Below are 26,742 nucleotides of genomic sequence, written 5' to 3'. Positions count from 1 at the left end.
ACTAAGGCCGTACGAAAAATGAATGGATGAAATAGAAGATTTATATTTGTGAAAATCAAATTAATGACTATAAAACTTGTAAAAGGGTTATGCTAGAGAAATTTAAATTTGTAAACTAAATGACATAAAATTGATGATTAAATTATTACTTAAGTGTTGATTAATTTGCTTATTTTTTTATTGGTAACACGTCATTTAATTTGCAAATTTAGTCTACCTAGCATTACTCCCTGTAAAATGCTTGTATGTAAATCATGTAAATGCAATTTTTTTTTTGTTGGAATATATACATTGTGGGACTTGCTACAATATTTGAATGTATTTAAATAATACAATGGAACATCTGATAATCATAGAATTCATGTGAATATATGTATCCACAAAGAACTCATGCTCGTTTAGAAAGTGATTTTAAATGACTGAAAACGTTTTTAGAGAAAATGTTATTGGGTTCCTTTTAAATAATTGAAAGTGCTTTTAGCGAAAATGTTATTGAGTTTCAATAGCATTAGTTATGTATTTTTCCATGATTAACTAACATTTTTAATAAAAATTTGTTTCAGAAGTATTTTCTCTAAAAATATTTTTAATTATTTATAAGTATTTTCCAAACAAACTTGGGTCATGAAAAGATAAGGGAGACGAGTTTGGGTCAAAACCTCCTTATCCATAGTGCTCCCTGTAGTAAACAGCATTTTTGGGTGTTGATGGGGTGGGTGGGGCGTGGGGGCCTCATTTGTGGAATTTATGAGCGAAAAAAGAAAAGGTGAGAGAGACATGGTAGGGTACTGCTATATCTTAATTTTAATTTTACGTATCACACATTTTTTAAATGTTTTATCATTGAATATTTAATTTTTTATCGTCATATTAGACAATTTATCGTTATTTTTTTATCGTTGAATTAATTCAACTAAAGAAGATTAATGATAAAAAATTAAAATTAACAAGAAGTGTAAACGGTAAAAAAATAAATGTATGAATAACATTTTTCATATTTTTCTGCTAACTAAAGCGCAAAAAAAAAAAAAAACAAAAAAAAACTAAAAACGAAATAATTACCGTCAAATTCTTAGTTTATCAATCCATCCTATAATAATAGTTATAATATTGCACCATCTGAAGCGACATCAACATAACAAGTCACCACTTTAAACTGGAAACATATTTCTTAGCTTGTCATGAAACGCTAAATGCAGTTTCAAGCCTTATATCACACACACATTACACATACATACTTCTTAAGCTGTTGTACAAACTCATCATTCTTTGGATTCCTCTCCTTCCTGTTTGCCATCATTTTCGGTCTTTTTATCTCCCTCGAACGCGCACTTCGGGTGGAGATCGAAATCACACTCCTTACAGTAGAATGACCACACCGCTCCCGGTTTTCTGCACCCATCGCACACAAAAACTGTGCGCTTCGAGAGCACAAGCTCGTGCTTCTCATGGAGTGCACTCTTCAACTTCTCAGGCCACCCCTTTGCCATCTCCTCAGATTCCGCTTGAAGCTCCTTCAGATGCTCTTCGGTGAAAGGATAAGCTTTTGCCCCGTGAGCCACTATGTGATTTCTTGCTTCTCTTGTGACGGTTTGCCCAGTAGGACCGATTGCTACGAGCATGGGGATGCCCTGGACCTTGAATTTGCGACTCAAGAACGCTTTCCTTGAGTCACCAAAGGGAAGAGCAAGCCATGGCATTGTAGCAAAAAACTCATCAAAAGAGTCTTGGTCTCTGTCACTTGAGATGAAAATGACTTCAAATGCATCGTCCTTGGCCTTAATCTCGTGGTAGGCTTCAACGAGTGTTGGCAGAAAGGAGCGGCATGGAGGGCACCAGTGAGCTGAGAAATAAAGGAGGATGTTCTTCCCCACTAGATCTGCCACAGGGATCTAAATGCAGAAATAACAGCCATTATTCACTTATTACCACCAAAAAGAAACACACAGATGCACACGCACATACAAGTTATTTACACAGAAGAATATCACAGTATAAATCACAAAAGCAGGGAACCTATGTCTTACCTCAGTTCCATCTTTTCCAATGACAAAATTTCGATCCCCGGAAATCAAAATTGACTCCAGGGTTTGAGCTTTCTCCTCTGCCTTTTCTATCTCAACGAGTTCTGCAAACCTCTCCGCAGTGAACGGATAACCATTGGCACCGTAGTCCCTCACAATTTTAGTTCCATAATCAATAGAAACCTTCCCATTGGCATCAATAATGACAAGATTGGGAATCCCCCTGACTTTGAAGAACTCCTTGAGGCGTTTCCGGGTCTCCAAATCCGAAAAGGGAATCGAAAGCCAAGGCATTTTAGAGAAGTATCCAGTGAACGATTCCTCATCTCTATCAGAAGAGATAAACACAACTTCAAAGTCGCCTTTGGCCGCCAATTCCTGGTGAACCTCCACCAGGTCTGGGGTGAACCGGAGGCACGGGCCGCACCACGAGGCGGAGAAATACAACCCCACAATCTTTCCGGTCAAACTACTGATCTCAACCTACATATTCATCAAAAAATCACCCTTTTACCCAGAAATCAAAAACCAGCCATCTCAATCAGTCTTTCTTATCATAAATGCCAAAGTCAAAATTTTGAGGTTGAACTAGGCAATTCCCGAGCATTTAATCACCTGGGTTGCTATTATAATTACATATAGATTAACATTTTAATACTTTACGAACAAAATACAAGTAGTTTCCTGCGATCTTAATGAACATACCGTCGGAAACTTTGACGAGAAAATATAATGGTTTTTAGTTTTACCTGGTCGCCGTTGTTGCGGATGAGGAAGTTTCTGTCGGCGGAGGAAAGGAGAGAAAGGAGGTCGTGAGTGACGCCGTGTTCGTCGCCGTCAGCCATGCTTACTGAGTCTCTCTATCTCTGAGTGCTGCAATTAAAGTTTGGTAAATTCAAGTTTGGTGGTGAGAGTTTGCGACCTTTTAAAGGATCGTCCAGGGCACAAGTAACCACTGAGAATATACGAGCTGGCCAGCTAAGTTGAATGCTTTCTTTTGTTATTATCCCTAAATGTAATTCAACGATAAATATACGAGGTGGCCGGCCAAGTTCGAGTTTCAGTTGGATGCTTCTTTTTGTTACGGGATAATACTTGGCTACTCAAAGATGAGTATGAAATCGATACCGTTTATTTGTTTTTAAACAGTTTAATCACTAAACAATCTTAATTTTAATTGATTTTTTGCATAGGCGATCTTTGATCTTTATAGCATGATTTATACTAAGAACGGTTCTGATTATAAACACGAAGTTCTATAAATTGACAACGAACAATTTTGAGGAATTTTAAATAGGAGTTTCTACTCATTTTTGAGTAGCCAATTATTATTCTTTGTTATCATCCCTAAATGTAAATCCCACTAGATTATAGTTTTTTTTTTATTTAAAAATAGTAGCTCTTGTTGAATTTACGAAAGCAGAAAATCGTAGCACTGAGCGGTAAGAAAAATGAAGGGTTGAAAATAAAAGATTTAATAATTGTGAAAATTAAATATAACAACTATAACAGTAAAATCATGTAAATGCAAGTTTTTTTATTGTTGAAATACGTATGTTGTGGAAATAGCTGCAATATTTAGATGTATTTAATACAATCAACATCTAATGATCATATAGAATTCATGCGAGTATATGTACTTAATGTAACCATTGTTTGACCATCAAAGACTCGAAATGATGATTATATTAAATACATGTAAGTATTGTAGCCAATTCATATTAGGGGTGGGTTCGGTTCCATTTGATTTGGTTTTTTGCCGAAACCAAAAACCAAAATGAATTTACTATTCGGTTCAATTTTCCTTTGGATTTTTTGGGTTTGATTTCAGTTTGGTTCAGTTTTTTTTTCTTAAATTGAAAAATATTATTATTTTCTAAATTATTTGGTTTAATGAGTTGCAATTATGGCTTCTAATGATGGTGAGATTAAGCCCTGTTTGTTGAAAGTTGGGGTAGCTTTTGTTGTATTTCTCTTCTTTCGTGTCAAAACCAGAAACAGCAAGCCTTCCTTGCCTGCCTCCACCACGCTTTATGTGCTCTACGGTTTGTCTTCAAACCTTAGCAGAGTTTTCAATAGCACTTGAGAGAAAAAAAAACAAAAAAACAAAAAAAAAAAAAAGGAAGAAAGGGCTTTCAACATATTTGAGCTTAAAATTAGGTGAACAATTTATTTGAAATTGTACTTGCAAAATAAACATCCAACCAATGTTCTAAAAAACGTTAAGCGCTAATCGGACAGCGAGCTGAGACCTAGCATCTAGGCGGCAAGAATTAAGTAGGCTAGGCGGATTTAAGTAAATTATTATATCTCATAAAAATAGTGTCTATTTTTACTTAGAAGAAAACCTATAAATTGGATGACATTACATATATGTATATATATTTCTTTATTTTTTTATTGAAGTTACTATAAAACATATAAATAATTACATTCTTATACTTGAAATTTTCAAATATTAAAAACTTAATGTAGGTCCACTAAGTCTAATAAAAAACTAGAAATGAAGAAGCCCATTAACTTTCTTTTGTCGTATTGTTGTTTTGGACGTTTTTGGTTTGGTCAAGAAGGCCATTAAATTTTGAAGTCCATTTAGCTTTGGAAAACGGAAAGTTGCGGGTCCACTTAAATAGGCTATAGCAAATGACTACGTATAGTATATGTCATTTAAACTATTTATTGTCTTCATGTTCTCACCCGTTGCTCCTGCTAATGCATCTTTTTGTCGGTGGCCATCAGACTTTACGTTTTTCGTTCTGGATGCAATTCTTTTTTGGATAAACTCAATCGTCCAGGCAGATCTCTCAACCGTCCAGCCCCGCCTAGCCCGCCTAACCCGTCTAGACCCTTGCTTAGGCACCATCGAATGGGTTTGCAACTTATGAAACAATTTGACTTTAATCGGAATGGTTGGCCGTCGATTTTTAGAACACTGTATCCAACATAAATAAATAAAATTAATACATATTTAATTTGGTTCGGTTCGATTTCTGAATCACTAAAATCGAAACCGAACCAAAAGATTCCGGTTTGATTTCTTTGGCTCCAATTCGACGTTCAGTTCGGTTCGTTGGTTCGTTTTTTTTTTTTTTTTTGTCTCTCTCACCCAATCGCTTCTCTCTCTCTCTCTCTAAAAGTGTTTTTGATCATTTATAAGTACTTTCCAAACGAGTCTTGATCAATTTTCTGTCTCTCTCACCCAATCGCTTTTCTCTCCCTCTCTCTCTTTCTCTCTCTCTCACCCAGTATGTTTGGATACCCTTTTTGTTAGCGGATTAGTGGCATGAAAATAAGAGTAAAGAGAAGGGAGACGAGTTTGGGTCAAACCTCCGTATCCCTAGTGTTTTCTGTAGTAAGTAGCATTTTTGGTTTTGTTGGAGGTGGGAGGAGCTCATTTGTGGACTTTATGACCGAAAAACAAAAGGTGAGAGATGATTAAAAATAATTAACAAGATATGTAAAAAGTAACAATAAACGCTTAAGTAGCACTCCACATATTTTTCTGATAACTAATGCATAAAAAAGTACTTAAAGCAAAATAAAAACCGTAGAGTTCTTAATTTGTCACACTCTCTTATAATGATAATTATAATATTACACCATCTGAAACGACATCAACATAACAAGCCACTAATTGCTAGATGCAGTTTCAAGCCTTATTATCTCACACACACATTACACAAACATGATGCATACTTCTTAAGCCTTTGTGCAAACACCACCATCACAAACCCATCCTTCTTTGGATTCCTCTTCTTCCTGCTTGGCACCGTTTTCGGTCTTTTTATCTCCCTCCAACGCGCACTTCGGGTGGAGATCGAAATCACACTCCTTACAGTAGAATGACCACCCCCCTCCCGGTTCTCCGCACCCATCACACACAAAAGCTTTACGCTTGGAGAGCACAAGCTCGTGCTCCTCATGGAGTGCACTCTTCAACTTCTCAGGCCACCCCTTTGCCATCTCCTCAAATTCCGCTTCAATCTCCTTCACTCGCTCTTCGGTGAAAGGATAAGCATTTGCCCCATGATGCGTGATGAGATTTCTTGCTTCTTTTGTGACGGTTTGGCCAGTAGGACCGATTGCTATGAGCATGGGGATGCCCTGGACCTTGAATTTGCGACTCAACAAGGCTTTCCTTGAGTCACCAAAGGGAAGAGCAAGCCATGGCATTGTGGCGAAAAACTCATCAAATGCGTTTTGGTCTCTGTCACTGGAGATGAAAATGACTTCAAATGCATCGTCCTTGGCCTTAATCTCGTGGTAGGCTTCAACAAGTTTTGGCAGAAAGGCACGGCATGGAGGGCACCAGTGAGCTGAGAAGTACAGGAGAATGTTCTTCCCCACTAGATCTGTCACAGGGATCTGAATGCAGAAATAATAGTTGTTATTCACTTATTGCCACAGAAAACACACAGATGCACACGCACATACAAATTACATGCCCTGAAAGAAGCCATCTTCGGGCATTTGTCCTCACATTACACAAAAGAATCACAGTATAAACCATAAAACGGGAACCTATATCTTACCTGAGTTCCATCTTTTCCAATGACAAAATTTCGATCCCCGGAAATCAAAATTGACTCCAGGGTTTGAGCTTTCTCCTTTGCCTTTTCTATCTCAACGAGCTCTGCAAACTTCTCTGGTGTGAAGGGGTAAGCCAGACTCCCATGCTCGTCAATGGCATCGGCAACGTTCTCATTAAGTGTTTTACCATCTGCCCCAATAACAACCACTGTGGGCAAGGTTGAGAGCTCAAAGTACCGAGCCAACTTCTGTACACTTTTGTCCCCGATGGGTAAAGAAAACCAAGGCATTTTCTCCAAATATTGCTTGAATGATTCTTCATCATCATCAAGTGGCACCAACACAATCTCGAAGTTCTCTCCATTTGCTTTTAGCTTCTCATGAGCCTCCACAAGTTTTGGAGTAAATTCTACGCACGGACCGTACGAGAACAATGAGAAATAGAGAGCCACTATCTTCCCTTCTAGTTCAGAAACGGGCACCTTGATTTATGCACACATCAATAACAAAATTCAGATTGTGCAACAATTCATGCAGAATTCATAAAAATACGATACTAGTAAGTCAGTTTCATAAACAAGTAGCAGCACTGAAACTTACCTTCTCTCCATCATTTGAAATTACAAAGTTGCGCGAGCGGGTGACCAGGATTGTTTTCAAGGACTGATCCCTTCTGGCAGCTTCTTCTTGATCTTTCAGCTCTTTCAACTTTTCCGGCGTAAAAGGGTACGCATCAGCTCCGTACTCCTGAATAATCCCAACTCCACCGTCACTCAAAACTTTACCATCTTCGCCAAGGATCACAAGATGGGGTATCCCTCTAACTTTGAACAACTCATCCACGCGATCGCGCGCCTCTGAATCAGAGAACGGAATTGCAAGCCATGGCATCTTCGCGAAGTACTCTTCGAATGACTCATTGTCTTCATCAGCGGAGATAAATACAATCTCAAAATCACCTTTTGGAGAGAGTTCATTGTAGGCCTCAACCAAAGCTGGGGTGAATCGTTTGCACGGACCGCACCATGATGCAGAAAAATACAGCCCAAGCTTTTTCCCCTTCAAGCTCTCAACCTTAATCTGCAAATCCAAAACTTGACATATGATTCCTCTCTTATATCATCCCATCGCCAATATAACGATCGAAACTAACCCCTCCACACCTCTAAATTTTGTTTTCCAGATAGTTCAGCGAGCCTTTGAAATTAGTCTCTCTAAACCAATCACTATTCAAGTTGATACATGGTTCCGAAAAAATCACAATTCAAAGACAGTAGTTACATCATAATCCAAACCGTTTATTTTCATAATTATCACTTAAACATCATCCCTGTTCGAAATTAATCAAATTAAAGACAGTTTAGTAAAACAATATGTATCAAATAGTTGGAGGGGTTGAGGAACTTAGGGACTGTTTGCCATCTTTCCCCAAAACAACCAAAAAGAATTCATCTTAAATCAGTTTTTCTTAAAATCCGAGAATTTGTTTTGATATGGAAAAGATCCACAAAGTCGAGAGGGAAACAGCCCAGATCGTACGCTAAGGTCCCTAAGCAATCCCATAACTTCAGTTTGCACAAACAAATGCTCAGTTCAGTAAACCGCAGAAATAAAAATTCAACCCAACAGAGGATCGAAAAAAATAGGTGAAATTTTACCTGATCACCATTGTTACGGACAAGAAAGTCCCTCTCGGAAGACGAAAGAAGCGAGACAAAGTCGTGGGGTTCGGCGCCGACCAGCTCGGCAGCTTCAACTTCGCCGTCCGACATTTTTGATCTTTAGGATGTTAGGTAGGGATTTCGAACTTCGAATTCACCGGAGGTCGTGTGAATTGTGAAAGCGAGTAGTGTGGGGGAAACCCATGGTGGGGTGTATTTATATTGCGAGGGAGTCTAGAATTCTCTCTTGCATAGGTTTGCGTACGAGCTCCGTTGGATGCGTCAGCATGTACGCGTCAGCGTCACCCCACTCAGATCTCGAGAAATTTTTAATTGTCACTGTACACATATTGTCTATTTCACATCACCTTGTTTTTTTAAGGCGCAATTGCAATCTTCGTACTTAAGTTTCCAAGTGTGAACATTGGAAAAAAAAACAGAGTGTACCTGGACCACGAGATCATCAACATCGACTTGATGGAATCATTGACCTTTCCGGGTCGTCAAGCGTAAAATTAAAACCCGTGCTCTTTATGGGCTTTGGCCCGTTTTGATTGTAGACAAGAGCCCAATCTGGCATACCTAGTATTTGGTTTGATGTCAAACCAAAAAGCAGCCACATTCTCTTTTTAACCGAAACTGTTGCTAGTTTGGTTAAACTCAAATTTATTTTTAATTTGGTTAAACTCAAATTTATTTTTTAGCACAAACGAAATTGTATACTAATCCAAATGGTAAAAGAGATTAAACCTATAATGTTGTGAGTTTGGGAAGAAAAGCCAGATAATCCATCACTAATAAAAATTTGTAACTTTATGTTTTCTATTGGATTTTATGCAAAGTAGAGAGAAAGACGTGTTCAAAATTCTGTACATGTCTTTTTTTCTCTATCTGTGGTTTAAATTTAGGTCACAAAAGTTAAGTTATTATTTTGTATTATAAAGGTGGATGTTCCACTGAAGAAATAGGCATCCATAACCAATAGATGTTGAATTTTGTGCTGCCAGCCTTGTGTAGCATGTGCTATTTTCACAATCCTTAACCTTAGCAGAGAAGTATACGTTTTTCTATATAAAAGCCTATTTAAGGCACACATATTGTCTATTTGACATCACCTTGTCTATTTAAGGCACAATTGCAATCTTCGTACTTAAGTTTCCAAGTGTGAACATTGGAAAAAAAAAACAGAGTATACCTGGACCACAACATCATCAACATCGACTTGATGGAATCATTGACCTTTCCGGGTCGTCAAGCGTAAAATTAAAACCCGTGCTCTTTATGGGCTTTGGCCCGTTTTGATTGTTGACAAGAGCCCAATCTGGCATACCTAGTATTTGGTTTGTTGGTAGTTGTCTGCGTTTGGTTGGATAAGGTATCAGATTCGACTTTTGTAAATGAAATATGTATTTTGTGATAAGTTTGATATCTAGTTGTGACTAGCCCATTACAGCGATGTAATTTTATTGTGGTTCTGTAGATGCATTACATTGTATAATTTTAGTTGAAGTTAAGGTCATAAGCCTTGAGCCCATCAGGCCCAAAAATCCCGAAATGCCTCTCAAATTCTTCCCCATACTTCTCATTCTCATCAAACAAATCAAACAAGAAAACCTCCACTCCAACCCCCGGCCTCCTCGGCGTCCCAACCCCTTCCACCGCCCGTCTCACCACCTCCGCATTGTACGCCCTCGAATTCTCCACACTAGCGGCCTCCCCTCCGCCGGTCGGCCACCCCGTCTCCGAAACCACCACGGGAACTCCAACAACTCCCTCCCTCTCCATCGCGCTCACAAAAGCATCCACACTCGCGTCGAAAAGATTACTATACACCAACTCGCCGTCGTTAACCACCTCACTGGTGGCTCGAAACAACGCGTATTCAAGAGAGACGTAGTTCTTGTTGCGTAGGTAGCTAAAGTAGGGGTAGGAGTTGACCATGAAGGGAGAGTTCGTGTCGCGGAGGAAGCGGAGGAGGGGGAGGAGAGAGGGTTGGACGGAGGGGTCGAAGGAGGCTGAGGAGGGAGGGTATGAGGCGGACAGAACGGAGGCGGCTTGTGGAGAAGAGAGCTTGATGGAATTGTCAAGGCCTAGGGTTTGGAGGGCTTGATGAAGATTGAGAATGGCGGGAAGGACGTGGGGAGTGTAGTAAGGGTCTTTAAGGAAAATCTCGTTGCCAACGGCGATGTAACGGATTTGGTTTGCGGGGATGTGAGCGAGGATGTTTGATTGGAGCCAGTCGAGGGTGGTGGCGACAGAGGAGGAGGCGAGGGTGGGGAGGAGTTCGTTGGGGACGCCGATGGTGAGGTGGATTGTTGGGGTGGCGGAGAAGGAGCTGAGGATGGCGGGGTCGGTGTTGAAAAGGCGGACGGATGAGATTCCGTTGTCTTGGAGGATTTCGAGGACGGTGGAGGGTGGCGGGAGATTGTTGGCTACTCGGCCGTAGCAAATTCCAATTGGTTCTGCTACTGCTGAACCTACAAATGTAATTACAAAATCAGTTTATTGAAACTTAATTTAGTTATTTAGTGCATGCCTTGCCATGCATAAATTCATGCAACTATATATATTTGTATCAAAATTAGATTGACGTTTATAACTCAGTTTACTAAGAGTATTTTCTCTTTACACTCGATATCCCAATTTGCTTCTTACCTTCCTGAATCGTATCAACGAAAGTAATAGACAAAAGAGAATGAATATGAATTTTACCTAATGAGTGTGAGAGAAGATAGAGAAGGATGAGGAGATGATTATGATCAAATTTCTTTGGCATTTTAGTTAATTTGAAGAATTGACCCCAATCAAGCTGATATGCAGAGTTAGTACTTAATTAATTGCTTGCTGAAATTTATTTTAATTAAATTGGGATGCTAAGCTATGATTTGTTTCGGTTAATTATGTTGTTTTGATTTTGGTTTTAAAGTAGTTTGTGCTTTCGTTTTGGGCTTTCTAGTTTAAGACCATGTTTTGGTCATGATTTTGCTTGTTTCACCTACTAAATTACAGTTTCTCATCTTCTTATTGAAGGATTTAAAAAAAAAAAAATTTGATACGACAACTGACTTACATCATTGATGAGACACTCTCATAAAGAATGAGATTATGTGCATTAGCTATTGTAAAGCTAAATTAAAACTAAATACAAAAAACTCAGAAATAACTTAATCAATCACGTAATTGAGCTGTTTCTATATGTGGTCCCACAGTAACCTTGAGTGTTTGGATAAACACACTTTTTGACCAGCCAGCGCCCATTGAAATAAAATTAGGATTGACTAGAGTCACACGTTTGAGCTGATTTTTTGACATTCAAACCATGCCAGGGCTTATTATGTTTGTTAGAACTTAGGAGGTGTTAGATGTAAAGACATTCCTTTTCTACATGGTAGGTTTAAGGAAAGGGTTGAGGTAGGGATTAGACCCGTTAATGACATATTTTCAAATTTCGAGTGAACAGATCACTCTTAAGCTAACTCTATTTCCTCGTACGTTACTATAGTACTGCATTATATATTAATTGATGAACGTCATGACAAAATAAAAATAAGAAACAATTATTGAGACTTCAAAATTTTAATTGTGTACTTCTCAAACGAGTATAACAATTCCCAATTAGTGTCACATATAATGTGTATACACTCTTAGCTTTTCTCTAATAATAATAATAATAATAATAACCTAAATCCAAACTGAACCCACGTGGCAGAATCGTTCCTTTATAAAAAAAAAAAAAGGGAATAAAGATGGCAATGAGTGAGCACTGAGTAAAATGCTTCATGATATTTTAAATTATAAAGGCTGGCACTAAAAGCACCAATTTTTAAAATACCATTTCATTTATTTTTTGTAAAGTCTCACTTTGATACTTATTTATTCACCACAAATAACAAATTTTCAAACAAGTTGATGTCTTGACAATTATTATGTTCAAATTTGCACCCTAAATGATTTTTGGATGAACATTTTTTTCTTTTTGAGAAATGCTAAGGAGATTATTTCAAAGTAAAACTCTTCGTGGACTCTCTGCCACCTCACTGTTGAACATTAACTCTCGTATCAATATTATAAAACATTGACAAAAAAAAATTAGATGACAGATAGTTCATGAAGTCATATTTTTTTAAAGAGTCTCTTTAGCATTTATCTTTTTTTTTTTGGGTAAAATAATTTTGGATGAACATATTAAAACAATCATATGTAAGTGCAATAACAGTTTGGAAAGATGTACTTATATATTCCCAGATCAAAGGTTGAGATGGATATGTGCTGGATTGATTCCAATCATATGCTCAATTATGCGATTCCCTAGCAAACAAATGCTACTTTTATTTCTCAAGGGGGCCTTCTGAGAAACACCAATGCACTGTCCAAACTCTAAAGGCTCCAAAATCTTGCTTTCTCTCCATACAAAGCAATCTCTCGCAGCTCCTTCTTCCACAGTAAAGAGATCAACAGGGAATATCTTTACTTGTCTCTTTATTAAAGAAAGTTAATTTCCTACTTTTTTAACACAAATACCAAACAATTGAATCCCGGTGTTAAAGTAACGCTATTTAGCCACATAAAATTCATCACACCGTTGACTATAATGCATGGATATGAACAGAAGATACGGTACGATACGAAGATACGTCAAATTAACAAGAAAAATTTGTATGATTCCGAAAGAATACGACATGACATGAAACGGAAATACGAGATAATACCATCGTGGCCATGTATAGTAGGCTGACACGCTCTCATATTATGTTGATTTTAATATTAATATTCGCATGGCCCAATCTCACATGCAATCATATTAATGTTCTTGCTTGATCCATGGGTAAACCCAATTCTCTCCCTTTGTCTGCACTCAAAGAACAAAGACCTGCCGAGACTTTAACACTAATGAATCCCTAAATCCCATATCCTCTGTATTATCCTATCCATACCATCATCATGTCCTCCTTGCAGCCCCAGCAGCCGCAGCAGCCGCCTGTTGGCCCTGTTCTTGTTTACCCTAACAATGTCAACAAGCAGCCTTCATCTTCCCACCATTCAAACGGCTCATTCGGGACTGTTTTCATCGTGCTGGCCGTTATAATCGTCATCTCTGCCATCGCTTGCTTTCTAGGAAGGCTCTGCAACCGCCGCCTCAACAGCTCGAGACCCCATAGGCAACCGCAGCATAACTTTCGTCCCAAGAAAGAAGCTGGCCGTCCTGATGGCGGTGGTGGAGATCATCACATGGAGTTTGGCAGGGCTCCAAGCTTTCGAGCAGGCCCGAAAGTAGCAGACGTCGAATTCGGATTCGATAGGAAAAACCCGAATGCTAATAGCAGCAGCAGAGGAGAGGGCAGAGGATCCATGAATCATCATCACAACAAACCACATCATAACGGAAATGGTGAAATGGATCATCACATGAAGGGTGAAATGAACCAGCATCCTGGCGGCGACGGCGAGCATCACGTAGGAAGGGGAGATCCCAGAGCCAGTGGATGAAATGATGATCAGTTTAGTAACTTGTTGTAGCTGGATTGGCTTTCCTTTCTAAATTAATCTTCCTGTTTTCTACGTTCGTGTTATTTTTTTTTATTTTCTTTTATTTTTAATTTGTTTCCAACTCTGAAACTTCAAGTGCTAATATAGGTAATGTTAAAAGGTTTGTGGCATATTATGGACTAGTGTACAAATTTATGGCATGGCATGATCTTCAATCACAGAAGGCCAAAACGTTGATCAATGATCTACACTCTTTGCATAGATAAAAAAACAAAATAACTTCTCTCATAAAAATGAAAGTGGAAAACCCTGATCGTTACATGTATTAGTAATATCACGTGACTGTTATACTAAAAAAATGCAACGGGCTTATTCTAAAGTGAAAGAGTTGTTTAAAACAGGGACGAGAAGATAAGTGTCTCAAACCAACCATTCAATGTCATATGAGAAATTTAAAACACGCGGCATCTTGTTACTAATTTATAATGCCACAGTTGCATCCTGAAAATTGTAGGTAAGTCTTTCTCCATTTTCAGATTTCCGCCCAAACAAAATGGAACCAACCACTGTCCATGCCCCGATCAATTATATTGACGACAAATTCACCAACAAGCAACAACAGTTCGTAAGAAGATTTTTTACGAAATAATCAAAATGATTTACGGTGGACAAATTCAAAGATAATTCGTATCGATTTTCATTGTCATGGACTAAAGTAAGAAATTATACATATGATCATTTTTTCTCAAAAGCCTTGAATAAATTCACTGCAAATATACCCAATCTTTCATGGAACTTGGGCTTAGGCTGATGTTATGTGTATGTATAAAACAGCAAGTAGGCTGTCATCATGTATCTGGGCCTTAAGCCCAGACCCAGTAAGAGGCCCAATTATATGACTGGCTTCATCTGTACACAACTGCCTCAAACAGTACTGTTGAGGAATTATCAGAGAATTGTAACCGTCCGGCGAAAGACGGACAACGTATACTGAGATGATATGTACCTTCTAGCTAATATTTTTTTTCCTAAATTTTGTTTTTATCCTCCACCACAATTACATTTGGGTTTCTTTCAATATTTCCACCTCAAAATATTGCATTACCACGCTTCTTACATAAATTTTAGTGATTTTCACGCTTTCGTTTTTTCATTATGCACTCTATCTTTATTTTTGTCTGTTTAATTTTCTTTGCTTTATTCAATCAAGGTTTAACAAGAAAGCTGAGTGCACGGGAGAAAGGAAAGTGTAAAAATTGTAATGCTACGTGTACCGAACCCAATTCACCACACATACATGAGAGATGAGCCTGCATTTTTTTTTTTACTCAAGAAATGATTGTTTTGGAAAAATTATGACTATAGACCCGACGATTTTACCAAGTTCTATTTTGCATTTATGTATTATTTTTAGACAATGCAATGTTCCAAAATATGTTTGAGGGAATTCAAACTTAAGTGAAGGGGACAAACACAACCAATTAATCTAATTGATGTAAGTTCATTCATTTCGACTGTCATGATTCAAGATTAGACCCTTTTTGTTTATTAAAAGGATGACTCTAAGCTAATAAAACTCTCTACTTTACGAATGACAAATGAAAACGTCTATTGTACGCAGTCTTATCTTACTTTAAAAATAGATTGCTTATTAACCATTTCGATTCTTCTTACCCAAGAAAGAAACACTTTAGTATCTTTTTTACCTGTTGCTGTTAAGGGTAGCTTTCAATTCCATTGGGATCGTTTGAACCATTCGGTGGTCGTTTTCTGGACACTGGCTTTAGTCAGTCAAAACTGTCCCTCTCTCTCTCTCTCTCTCTCTCTCTCTCTGCCGGTGGTACAGATTGCCACTGTCACAGATTTGCCCCTCTGATCAAAACGATTCACTCCCAGGGTCCCCATTCCAAAAGCAGAGAGAAGTTTGTTAGCCTTGTCGTGTACCATCTACCCCAAAATTCATTAGCGTGGACTCACCACTCCAACCCATTAGTCACAGTAAACCGTCACAAAAAGGAGGAGAAGGAAAATCAATGAGATTGATAGGTTTGGAGGGAGCAATGGAAAGGCTTCGACCCCTCGTAGAAGCCAAGCAATGGGACTACTGTGTCGTCTGGAAACTCGGCGACGACCCCTCCAGGTAATAGTACCACCAGAACCCCACGTCCAATCTTTTTTTTTTTTTCTTTTCGTTAAAGGTTTGAATTTGTACTTTTTATGTGCTTATTGAAAATTTGCAGATTTATTGAGCTGATGGGTTGCTGCTGCGGCGGCGGGTACGACGGCGGTACTGTCAAAGTGGAAGAAGGAGAGAGCGATGAGACTCGGGTTTGCAGAGATGGGTTTCTGAAGCACTCGATCAGGACTAAGGCTTGTGAGGCGCTTGCTCAGCTTCCTTGTTCCATGCCTCTGTATTCTGGGTAAGCTTTTAGCTCTCTTTGTTTTGGGTTGCGTTTTATGTGTTTGTGTTTTTGCTTATGAGAGATTAAACGCAGGATTCATACGGAGGTGGTGATATCGATGCAACCCAGGTGGCTCTGTGGGCATCCCAATGCCTCGGCTTCAAATCCTTCTCAATCTCACGTGGGTACCCCACAAGTCTCTCACTTTTTTCTTTTCTCATCACTTTTTCTCGGCAACCAAACAGTACGTAGGCTTTGTGTTTTAAAATATGGGCTTTCGAGGTTGGTCACAATCATTCAAATAGTTGCATTGTTTTCAGTGAAAACAGAGAAAACCCCCAGCTCCAGGCTTCTGAAAGTGCCTCTCTAAATTGTTTACTGAAAAATGATCTTTTCATTTTCTGTTTCGTTTCCTAATTTTCCCGGAAACCAAACAGCTCATTAGATGTTTTCCTACACTGGGTGGGAGTTGGACATTCTTCTTAACATGGAATAATCTTACTTTTGACAGGATTCAACTGGAACCCGAGTATTGATCCCAATGCTTAGTGGCCTTATTGAGCTCTTCTCCACAAAGAACGTACGATTTTAATTCCTGTCTTTTCTAATTGTATTCAGACTGCGGTATACATTTTCTCCAACTTGAATAGCGTACATTTCGCTTTTCAGATTCCAGAAAATCGAAAGATGGTAGAGTTGTTTATGGCTTCATTTAATGTCTCTGTAAAACAAGAAGTCATATCTGCACATGATTATGCCAGTGTGAGCCTCAATGCTAGTGAACCACAAAGGGTGCTACCTTCTTTGAGTTTTGCAAGCGTCATTCCTAGGCCACACGTTTTCCCCTCAGTTTCCCCATCGACCTCCTGCCCTGAGGGATCATCCAGTGGTTCGAACCCTTCAAGTCATCAACATCCATTGCTGTCTTCGCACTCTAAAAAGCCCAAGTGTGGCGACAACTTGTTCCAGCAACCAGCAGGCTTTGCTTCGGGCAGTGGCAGTGTCAGTGTGGAAGAGGAACATAATGCAAAGGTTAACAGGAAACAAAGCGGGCACTACCGATCCAAGAATCTCATAGCTGAGAGAAATAGGAGGACGAAGATCAAAGACGGGCTCTTTGCTCTGCGTTCTCTAGTCCCGAAAATAACCAAGGTTGAGACCCTCTTATCTATGAAATACTTTTTCTTTGCTTTTTATTTATCTTTTGATCTTATCATCCGTCCGTTGAATTATTGTAGATGAATACAGCTGCTATTGTAGGAGATGCTATTGAATATATAGAAGAGTTGCAGAAGAAGGAGAAAGAACTTCAAGATGAGCTCAGGGAACTTGATGAAGAGGAGGACCTCACCAAGACCAAAGCGGATATGAAAGTTTTGGCCTTGGACGAGAGAAAAGAAGGCAGAATTTGCTTGACTTCTGCAGAGCAAAACAAGAGTTCCTCCAGTTTTGTCCGAAAAAGTCCAACCGTTGTATGCATAGCTTTTAATTTATCATCGCACCTACTTGAGCTTTCACATCCAACTTACACACTAGATACGTTTCAGTTCATTTATGTCCTGCTTTTTCTTAGGTGCAAGTGGAAGTGAACCAGATTGGCAAAAGAGATTGCTTGATTAAGCTGTTCTCTGAGCATAACCGAGGCGGGTTTGCAAGGTTGATGGAGAATATGGATTCCTTAGGACTTCAAGTTGTTGATGCCAATGTCACCACATTCGACGGAAATGTCCTAAATATTCTCAAGGTTGAGGTAATATTCCAATAAAGAAAATTCATCTTGTATTTGAACCTTTCATAAGAAATCATGACTTATCGAGTGAGTAAGAACAATTTATTTTGCTCATTTTTCTTAAATACACATTGCATTGTTGTGTTCATCCACAGGCAAACAAAGACATTCAGGCAAAGAAATTGAGAGACAGTTTAATCCAGCTAACAAGGGAGACAAATCAGACTGTTCATAAAGGGATAATCTGATCGATTATCGTTGATTTCAGAATACCAAAGGTTTCATCCAAGAACATCTAAACAGCTCCTTTAGCCATGTCAAAGTATGGAAGATTATTCTTCTTTCATTTATCGTCGGAAGTATGGAAGTTTTGGAGGCCAACATGACAGGTTTTTCCATTTCATCTCCTCATATATGAGCAAACTCATTCTTCAAGGACCTTTAAAAATAGATTACTGGGTCTAATGAAGTACAATTACAGTAAAATATTCTGCTAATGATTGCATCGTCGATTAATCAATGCTAAATTCATATGATTGATACATTCCGAGATCCCAAAAGTGTGTAAATACAAAAATTAGGCACATTTAATTGAAATCTTATTTCTCTAACTCTATTATCAATACAGATTCTTCGTATTAATGACTAAAAAAAGTACCTTGAGTAAACTTTACAAGCTCTTCCCTGCTGGTAATGCGTCTAGGGAACGACCTTCATCAAGGAAAAATGGAGAAGAAAAAAAACAAGCAGCAGCTTAATTTACACTAATATGTCAGATTTAGTCAATAAATTTAACGAATGTGGTCTACTGTCTCCCTGTTTCTTTCGCTCTCTCTCTCTCTCAAACTCTCTGTGGAGTACCATGAGTTAACAATGTCAAGATGACGAGTGTGTGGACATTCAGAAATCAATTCACAATTATTTCGCCACTCTTTCTATTCAGAACCGTCTGCCTTGATTTCTACTGATTATCTGCTCACCACCACGCGTGGTAAAAGCTCGAGTATCTGATTCATCACTTGAAGGATCCTGGCGAGTCCATAAACTTTGGGGTCCTGATACCTCTCTGGAAGTGAAATCTGCACTGGATATCTCTGAGCTGCCTCCGCTTCCTAATGCCATCCTTCTGAATCTATTAATGTCTTCATTGTACTGGCCAGAGTCATATGCAGTACTCTGCCCAACTTTCACTCCGTTCGTTAGATCAGATAATTCGCCTTCACAGTCCAATGCTCTTACCACCTGAAAAATAAATCATCCAGTAAGTCTGTAGTGGTGACAATAAGTCCAATACGCAAATAATTGTCATCATTGTTCTGTTTATTAGTATTCACCTGCGCCATTCGTGGTCGTTTTATAGCAGAATGACGCACGCACGCAGCTGCAGCCTCGATCATTCTGAACATTTCACCCTCCACATAATGTTTCTCAAGCCGAAGATCTACTAATTCACTCAAATCTCCAGTTTCAAGGGCTTGAATAAGAAGCGGACGAGCCTGCAAAATTTTAGACAGAAATTTATTGAATGTGAAAACAAAGTGGATTGCTAAATCAGTGACGAGCTGCATTTTGACATGTTTGCAAAGCGAAAGGTGTTCATACCCATTCAACCAAACTCTCATCCCCTAAAGGTCGACTTGGATCAACAGGTTTCCGCCCAGTTACAAGCTCTAGAAGCACAACTCCGAACGAATATACATCTGATCTGTCTGTCAATTTGCCGCTATTTGCATACTCAGGTGCCATGTACCTGAAACCAAATCGAACATAAGTTCCAAGGTTGTAATTTAAGTGTCACAGATGAGCAATGCGGTCATCAGGCAATAGTTCCCGAGTTTACAAGGTCTGTTTTACCCGAATGTTCCCATGACCCGAGTGGATACGTGAGTATTCATGTCGTTTGTAAGTTTGGCAAGCCCAAAGTCTGCAACCTGTGTTTGAAGAAATTCAAGATTTAGAAACTAGAGGCTCGCTGTCATAAAAACAAAATCAGTACAACATGAAATGAACAGGTATAGACATGCCTGTGCTTCAAAGGCATCATCCAGCAGAATGTTTGCCGATTTAATGTCTCTGTGAATGATTTTTGGATGGCCTTCAAACAAATCGTACAAGGAAAATGGACAAAGTGAGATAATTTGGACAGAAAGCGCTGACAATAGCCACTGAGGGAGTGGGCAAAAGGCCTACAAGCAGCTAATGAGGCGCGTAAAAGATGCATACCTGTGGCTAATAGCATTATTAGCCACTGATACGTCTTTTACCCACTCCATTATGTACCGCTAATGTCAGTGACTATTATCGGATCTAATAACATAAAGTCACAAAGATGCATATAGGTACGTACAGTCTTCGTGTAAATATGCCAAGCCTTTTGCTGACCCCAAAGCAATCTTGAGTCTCTTGGTCCATTCCAACACCGGCATTCCGGCACCTGAAATTAGATAACAAATCAACATTTTGAAATACCATAACAAGTAGCTGAATATGGGAGAAATAAAACTAATAACATCAAAAGATGAGGTTAATTAGACTGGATCACCTACCATGCAAATGGTGCTCAAGAGTTTTATTGGGAACAAATTCATAGATAAGCAATCTTTGCTGTTCAGAGATGCAATATCCCACCAGAGAGAGCAAGTAACGATGATGCACGCGACTAATAATCTCAACTTCAGCCCTAAATTCCTTCTCTCCCTGTCCGCTACCAGCCTTGAGCTGCTTGACTGCCACAACTCTTCCGTCCGGCATCCAGCCCTTGTACACACATCCGAAACCACCCTCACCGAGAACGTTTTGACGTGAAAATCCATTCGTTATCTCCATCAACTCTTCGTAGGTGAAATGAACCTTGTTAGCAGCAATGAGACCGGAATCTCCAGAACTCTGCGGGGAAGGTCCGGGCTGTCCACTCGAATAGAAGCTCTCTGTTGGACCAGAAGCTGCAGAACTCTGTTGCTGCGCATGATAATATGCACCTGCATCACATACGAGGCACAATTATTGAGCTCATTCTACGTACACTTTATATTACCCTTATGTTAGACCACCACTAGAAGAAAAACTGAGTATAGCTAGTGCGGTATTAGCCACTACAAAATAATATTATCTTTACAATGTCATTACAGAATAGGGTGTATAAATGAGTCAACAATGTACACAATTAACGGACAATCTTTACCTGGAGTTGATAAGTTAGTGCCAGGGGGACCAGGGGTGGGAGGCATGTAATTTGGGGGGTATGGTTGGGCCTGCTTCTTTCTCTTCCTTACAAACACAACAATGAGGGCTACCAAGGCAATGAGGAAAACTCCAGCTAACGTCAAGCCAATGACAGTGCCTGTATGCCTGCTACTACTACCCCCTGAGTCGTCTGAAGCTGCAGACCGACTTCTGGTTGAGGGAGGGGAGAGGGTGGGGATGGAATTAGCAGGGCGAGGGAGAGGCTGAGTTGTAGTTCCTGAACCTGGAACCGCTGGAGGGCTAGGCACTGTAGGAGGAGATGGGGTGGTGGGGTTGGTTGAAGGTGTACCTGGAGGTGGAGAGGCTGGAGGCGACTGAGAGTCACTAGGTGAGGATTGAGAGGAGCCTCCGCCTTGTGATGAATCAGTTGGTGGTGATTTAGATGATGAACTGCCGCCAGAGGATGATGGTTGAGGAGCATTCTCATCGGAAGAACCGCTAGGTGGCGGTGGAGAAGCTGGAGGAGAAGGCGACGATGATCCAGATGGCGATCCTTTGTCTTTAGAGGGTGAAGGTGGTGGTGAGCGACGAGGAAGAGGTGACTTTGGTGGCGATGATGACGGTGGTGGTGAAGACGGAGGTGGTGACGATGGTGGAGGTGATGATGGCGGCGGAGATGGTGGTGGTGGTGAAGGTTTGGGGGATGGTGAAGACTTTGGGGCAGGTGAGTCTGATTTTGGAGGCGGAGACTCTGATTTCGGAGGGGGCGCTTGTGATGGCGGAGGTGGGGAAGGCGTAGACGGTGTTGATTTGCTGTCCTCGGTACTATCGTGGGGCTGCGCGGTGATCTTGCTGTCACTTAACGTTGCCGCGATTGGTGAGTCATGATGAGGTGGTGAATTAGGGTCAGGAGGGTGAGATTCATGCTCATTTGAGTCCGACATAATTCTCCTTCCTTTAATTCGTAACCTCTCTCCCTTTTTCTTTCTATCAAGGTTTCCTCCTTCCCAATTTCCCCTGTAATAATTAGTTTAGCACAAGATTAATTAACTAAACCTTTCATTAAATCCAATATTTACCAGAGGAAAAAAAGGCCTAAACAAATAATAATAATAATAAACCCAATAATCCTATGTAATGCGGCAAAGGTTTGAAGCACGCAAAAAACGAAAAAAGCAACAAGAACCTGTACATGCAATAATGCAACTTTTACGTTGGATAGGTTTGCATGGATGCGGTAGCAGCTACGTACATACTTCACGTACGTACAATTGGCCTCAACTCCGTCTGCATGCAAGCAACCATGCACGTACGTACGATTAAATAAAAACCTATCTCTCTAATTCAAACAAATTAATTGTGTTTGCGTTCCGAGAGAGAGAGAGAGAGCGGAATTAGAGAGATTATACAGAGATGGATACAGATCGAGAGGGTGGTTGTGAGAGAACTGAAAAGCATTCAACACCACCCACACCACCACCTAATGCCACCAAAAACAACCAAATTAAAAATAAAGAAAAATGATTTGAAAAAGGTAAAAAAAAACAATCCCGAAAATTTCTCTCTTGGTTTTTCTTATTAAGGTGTTTTTTGTATGTGTGTATTTTGTGGTTTTTTTGGGTTGGTTAAACCCCAACTGTCGCTCTCTTATTTCTGAGCTGCTGCTCCTCCTTGTATGTCGGGTTACCGTCCAACCTAAACGGGATGGTGGGTAATGCTTTTGTGTCACGCCAAGTCGTGCCAGTCGGGTCGAGCAGGATCGGAATCGGCGTCGTGGTGAATGTGTTTGTTCCTCTAACTCAAACTCGATTTCAATCTCATTTTTCTTCCTCTAACTCAAAAGTCGTCATTTTATTCCATAAAGCTTAAAATCCACTCCAATTTGCCCCACCCCCGGGAAACCCAATTTTGCCTCCTAAAACTCAAAAGTCGACGTCTGACTCTATAAAACTAAAAATTCGCTCCACATCACCTTAATTATGTTGATTTCATTAGGTAAGTTTCGTTTGGGTGCACTAGGCTAATCAATTTTTATTTTTTTATTTCTTTCATCTCTACAACTCAAGCACATCCATCCAAAAATTCCAAAATTTTAATTTCTTCTTTTAAACTTAATATTTTCTCTTAAAAGTTGACTGTTAACGCATAGTGAAGATTTATAATCAAATCCACTTACACATGTGGCATAGTCTTATTGGGTTGTGGGTCCCATAAATGTTTCAGGAGGTCATTTTTGAGTTTTAGTAAGAAAGAGAGAGAGTCCACTAGTTAAAGTGGAATGGATTTTGAGTTTTAGGGAATAAAATGATGATTTTTGAGTTACAAGAGTAAACTGAGATCAAAATCGAGTTCCAGAAAGTATAGCTAAAATAAGCATAAATAATGCTCATCGATTTTTTTGAGGAAAGATCGTGTTTTTTCTTCTTCTTTTCGCTAAGAGAGGAAAGATAATGTCTCCCTACTAATAGAATTTTTTTTATTATCATTAAAGGGAGGAGGGATGAAGAGATTGGAGGGTTCGAAACTATTATAATAATTTAAGAAAGAGAGAAGTTTCGAACCTGGGCACATGTGTAGAAAACCAACACCCTATCCACTAAGATATTGGACCGCATGCGTAATACTAGGTAACCCAACTTAATATGTACTTTAATTCTAGTTAAAATTCAACTAATAATTGCAATAAAAGAATTTATGATGTAAAATATGTCACATAATTTGTTGTATAAATTTGGTGTATACAGCACCACCCATTTGCTACAAAAATTGTACTTTTGAATGGTAATATCCACGAATTATGGGATCCCAAATGGGTATCTTATTACGTGTCTCAAAAACACCAATTACCAAATCAAGAGTATAGTAAGAATTTAAGAATGTGCATAGCAACATCAATGATAAGTATTAAAGGGATTGCAAAAGCAACAACTTAAAAAAGATAAAATAAACTTGACAAAAATAGCAAAGAGAAACCAAAAAACTCACATCACTAAAATGTAATATGACTGTTCTTACGAATCAAAGTTACATTGCCAAAATAAAAACCAGCGCCATATTGCCAAAGAGAACTTGTAGAACAATGGGCAAATTTGGGAGAGATTATCTTTAGCAATCTAAATGTGCATCACATCATAACACTCAAACACTAATTTGAAGGTTGAAAATCTCTTAGAATCTACATTCGACATCACCCATTAATAAGTAATTTTCTTCATAATTTGATACTTTACGTGTTTCTTACTACGATTATCAGCATGGCCTCAAGCACACTACACTTCTTAAGTGATTTTTAAACCAACAAGAATTTTAAATTCAATTTATTCAGGGAGTTATTTTCCCTCAAATAGCACAAAATACCATATACAATTTTGAAACCTCTGTTGCTTGGAACTAAAGAAAAGATGAAGACATGTCACGTGACCAAAACAACACTTTTTTTTTTTTTGGGTACCCCCACGTGCGATAAAAACGAACAATTCTCTATAGCCCACGTCCCAATTGGACCATGGACCCACTCAAGGTCCAATCCAAATTTTATTTATAAACTCTTATTTATATTAAATTTTATTAAATATTTCCTTACGCAAATTGGAAACCAAATCCAAATCTGAGTAGGAAAACTTGCTGCGAAAGTAAACGGATGAAAAACAACCCACGTCCCGCATGACCGGCATTAAATTCCCGAAATTACCAAACCACCCTCCCACCAAACCCGCAGATACCTAAAATATCCCTATCAACGGTCCACAAAACGGTCCCTTCCCGGGCGGCATATCTAATTTGCCGCTGTGCAAATTAGACAATCCATACAATTCAAAATCCTATTTTCTAGAGGCCACGAAAGGTTCCCACCGCCTGAGACTAGTTACGCACAGTGACTCCGCCGTAAATTAAAACTCTAAACCGCCACGAATCTCCGAAGTGCCTCCGATAAATAAAACCTTTCCTGATCCATTTGTCCCGGATTCTCAGATTTCGAACCGTTTCTTGCTTCTGGATTTTTTTTTTAAATTTTGTATTCAGAGTTATTTGTAGTTATTTTTCTTTCAATTTCTCGCCGATCCGGTCGCTTAATTCGTAAGTTTAGCAGCGATGTCGACCGATGAGTTTGAATTCGAAGACCAAATCTCGATGACTATTGATAATGGCGAAGAAATTCTGGATTCTGGGTCTGATGGGGGCGATTCGAACGACGCAGTTTCGGGTCGGTTTGGGGTTTTCACCCGGAGCGGGATGGTCCGGGTGGACGACGAGAGTTTCGAACACGAGATCATCAGGAAGAGCTTTGTTTTGGGCATGGGTTTGGCCGGGAGGGACACGAATATTGTGGCGGTGCACAAGAACTTGAGCTCCGATCCTACGAGGAGGGCGAGGTTCGAATCGTTCAAGATTTTCATTCAGGCGGTGGCTCGGAAATGCGGCGGGAACGCCAACGTTAAGTACGGCTGGTACGGCGGATCGAAGGAGGAGCTTTGTGATGTTTTGATCCATGGCTTCAGTCGGTCCAGGGAGCCTGCTCCAAATGAAGTGTCGTACGGTGTCGGTGTTCATATGATTCCTGCCGAATTTACATGTGATGGGTGAGTTTTTTTATTTTTACCTCTTGTTTGTGTTTGATCTTTGAGAAATTTGCTATCTTTGAAATCGAAGCGCTTCATTTTTATCGAAGAATTGATGGGTTGTATTGAGCGTTTGGGTAGGGCATTGTCGTCGGTTGTTGATGAAAGTGGGCTGAAGCACATCTTGCTGTGCCGTGTGATATTGGGGAAGGCGGAAATGGTCGTGCCGGGGTCGAAGCAATCACAACCAAGCTCCAAGGAGGTGGACACTGGAGTGGACAATTTGGTCAATCCAAGAAGATATGTTGTTTGGAGTGCTATCATGAACTCTCACATATACCCTTGCTATTTGATCAGCTTCAAAGCTCCTAGTACTCTCCCAAATGGTTAGTAGCGCAATTCGAAAGTCAAATTGATGATTTGGTTTCTGTTATTTCTTTTGATTTGTTCGATGGAGATTTCGGGTTTTCGAAATGAGATTTGACTCTGGTTTCGTATGTTCAGTTATTTCAGGTGTTCCAACAATGCAGCGGAGTGCTTTGAGACCACCCCCCACGTCTCCATGGATGAGCTTCCCTGCTCTGCTGTCCATTCTCTCAAAGTTCTTGCCTCCGACGAAAATGCAGTTGCTCGTTGTTTGTCACAACGAATTCAGAGTAAGTTTTTATGGAGTTTTCTATTTAGCATGTTTAATTTTCATGAATGGCGACGCCTAATTTCGAACTCTCCGGTTATTCATTGTGCTTATGTGTGTTCGATGGATTTTACAGGCGAACAAGATAACGCGCCCGCAGCTGATACAGAGAGTGAGGCAGATTGCCGGTGACAGGCTGTTGATTGGAGTGATCAAATCTGTCAAGAGGCATGACTGATGCCGGGGCAAATGCATGACGTTGTTGGTGTAGTTTTTTGTTGAACAACCCTTAGGGCTTTATTTTTGGATACACAGATTTAGAGATGATTTAGATAGACAAGTCACCCACAGGTTTTTTGTTTTTCCAAATGTCGAATATTAGCAAAATTCAAGCCGGTTTCCTTCTTCATTGCATCAAACTCTGCCCTGTAACGAAAAATCGAAATCAAAATATACAGATTGGTTCTCAAAATTGGTGGTTTCTGGTTGTTTCTTCATGTGTAGCAGTGACCGACTTTGAATTGGCAGATATG

General features: G+C 39.6%; 7 protein-coding genes across 7 annotated transcripts; 3 read left to right on the top strand and 4 right to left on the bottom strand.

Moving 5' to 3' along the window:
* Positions 1-1,088: 1,088 nt before the first annotated feature.
* LOC137731810 (probable nucleoredoxin 1) lies at positions 1,089-3,023 on the bottom strand. Its single transcript, XM_068471036.1, has 3 exons — positions 2,774-3,023; positions 2,028-2,507; positions 1,089-1,892 (listed from the first exon to the last, which is right to left on the bottom strand). The coding sequence occupies exons 1-3, from the start codon at positions 2,867-2,869 to the stop codon at positions 1,263-1,265; spliced, it is 1,206 nt and encodes a 401-aa protein (XP_068327137.1). The 5' UTR covers positions 2,870-3,023; the 3' UTR covers positions 1,089-1,262.
* A 2,554-nt stretch (positions 3,024-5,577) lies between these two features.
* LOC137731809 (probable nucleoredoxin 1) lies at positions 5,578-8,423 on the bottom strand. Its single transcript, XM_068471035.1, has 4 exons — positions 8,213-8,423; positions 7,155-7,634; positions 6,557-7,036; positions 5,578-6,389 (listed from the first exon to the last, which is right to left on the bottom strand). Exons 1-4 carry the CDS (start codon positions 8,324-8,326, stop codon positions 5,724-5,726), a joined length of 1,740 nt encoding a protein of 579 aa, XP_068327136.1. The 5' UTR covers positions 8,327-8,423; the 3' UTR covers positions 5,578-5,723.
* A 1,292-nt stretch (positions 8,424-9,715) lies between these two features.
* Positions 9,716-10,991, bottom strand: LOC137731401 (glucan endo-1,3-beta-glucosidase-like). The gene is made up of 2 exons (XM_068470509.1): positions 10,871-10,991; positions 9,716-10,692 (listed from the first exon to the last, which is right to left on the bottom strand). The coding sequence occupies exons 1-2, from the start codon at positions 10,989-10,991 to the stop codon at positions 9,716-9,718; spliced, it is 1,098 nt and encodes a 365-aa protein (XP_068326610.1).
* A 2,165-nt stretch (positions 10,992-13,156) lies between these two features.
* LOC137731399 (uncharacterized) lies at positions 13,157-13,702 on the top strand. The gene has a single exon (XM_068470507.1). It carries the CDS (start codon positions 13,157-13,159, stop codon positions 13,700-13,702), a length of 546 nt encoding a protein of 181 aa, XP_068326608.1.
* Positions 13,703-15,610: 1,908 nt separating this feature from the next.
* Positions 15,611-18,307, top strand: LOC137730505 (transcription factor bHLH90). Its single transcript, XM_068469494.1, has 8 exons — positions 15,611-15,842; positions 15,943-16,122; positions 16,198-16,285; positions 16,616-16,684; positions 16,774-17,256; positions 17,343-17,576; positions 17,678-17,854; positions 17,989-18,307. Exons 1-8 carry the CDS (start codon positions 15,736-15,738, stop codon positions 18,079-18,081), a joined length of 1,431 nt encoding a protein of 476 aa, XP_068325595.1. The 5' UTR covers positions 15,611-15,735; the 3' UTR covers positions 18,082-18,307.
* A 136-nt stretch (positions 18,308-18,443) lies between these two features.
* On the bottom strand, positions 18,444-21,982 carry LOC137732546 (proline-rich receptor-like protein kinase PERK12). The gene is made up of 8 exons (XM_068471866.1): positions 21,015-21,982; positions 20,380-20,811; positions 20,181-20,267; positions 19,858-19,928; positions 19,688-19,764; positions 19,436-19,583; positions 19,168-19,329; positions 18,444-19,075 (listed from the first exon to the last, which is right to left on the bottom strand). Exons 1-8 carry the CDS (start codon positions 21,958-21,960, stop codon positions 18,773-18,775), a joined length of 2,226 nt encoding a protein of 741 aa, XP_068327967.1. The 5' UTR covers positions 21,961-21,982; the 3' UTR covers positions 18,444-18,772.
* Positions 21,983-24,845: 2,863 nt separating this feature from the next.
* On the top strand, positions 24,846-26,718 carry LOC137730436 (probable inactive poly [ADP-ribose] polymerase SRO2). The gene is made up of 4 exons (XM_068469425.1): positions 24,846-25,596; positions 25,717-25,961; positions 26,080-26,231; positions 26,346-26,718. Exons 1-4 carry the CDS (start codon positions 25,109-25,111, stop codon positions 26,445-26,447), a joined length of 987 nt encoding a protein of 328 aa, XP_068325526.1. The 5' UTR covers positions 24,846-25,108; the 3' UTR covers positions 26,448-26,718.
* The last annotated feature ends 24 nt before the right edge of the window (positions 26,719-26,742 follow it).

The sequence above is a fragment of the Pyrus communis genome, chromosome 4 (genome assembly GCF_963583255.1).
Source record: "Pyrus communis chromosome 4, drPyrComm1.1, whole genome shotgun sequence".
Classification (NCBI taxonomy): domain Eukaryota; kingdom Viridiplantae; phylum Streptophyta; class Magnoliopsida; order Rosales; family Rosaceae; genus Pyrus; species Pyrus communis.
Note: the sequence above shows the minus strand (reverse complement) of the source record. Positions and strands in the feature narration are given on the sequence as shown.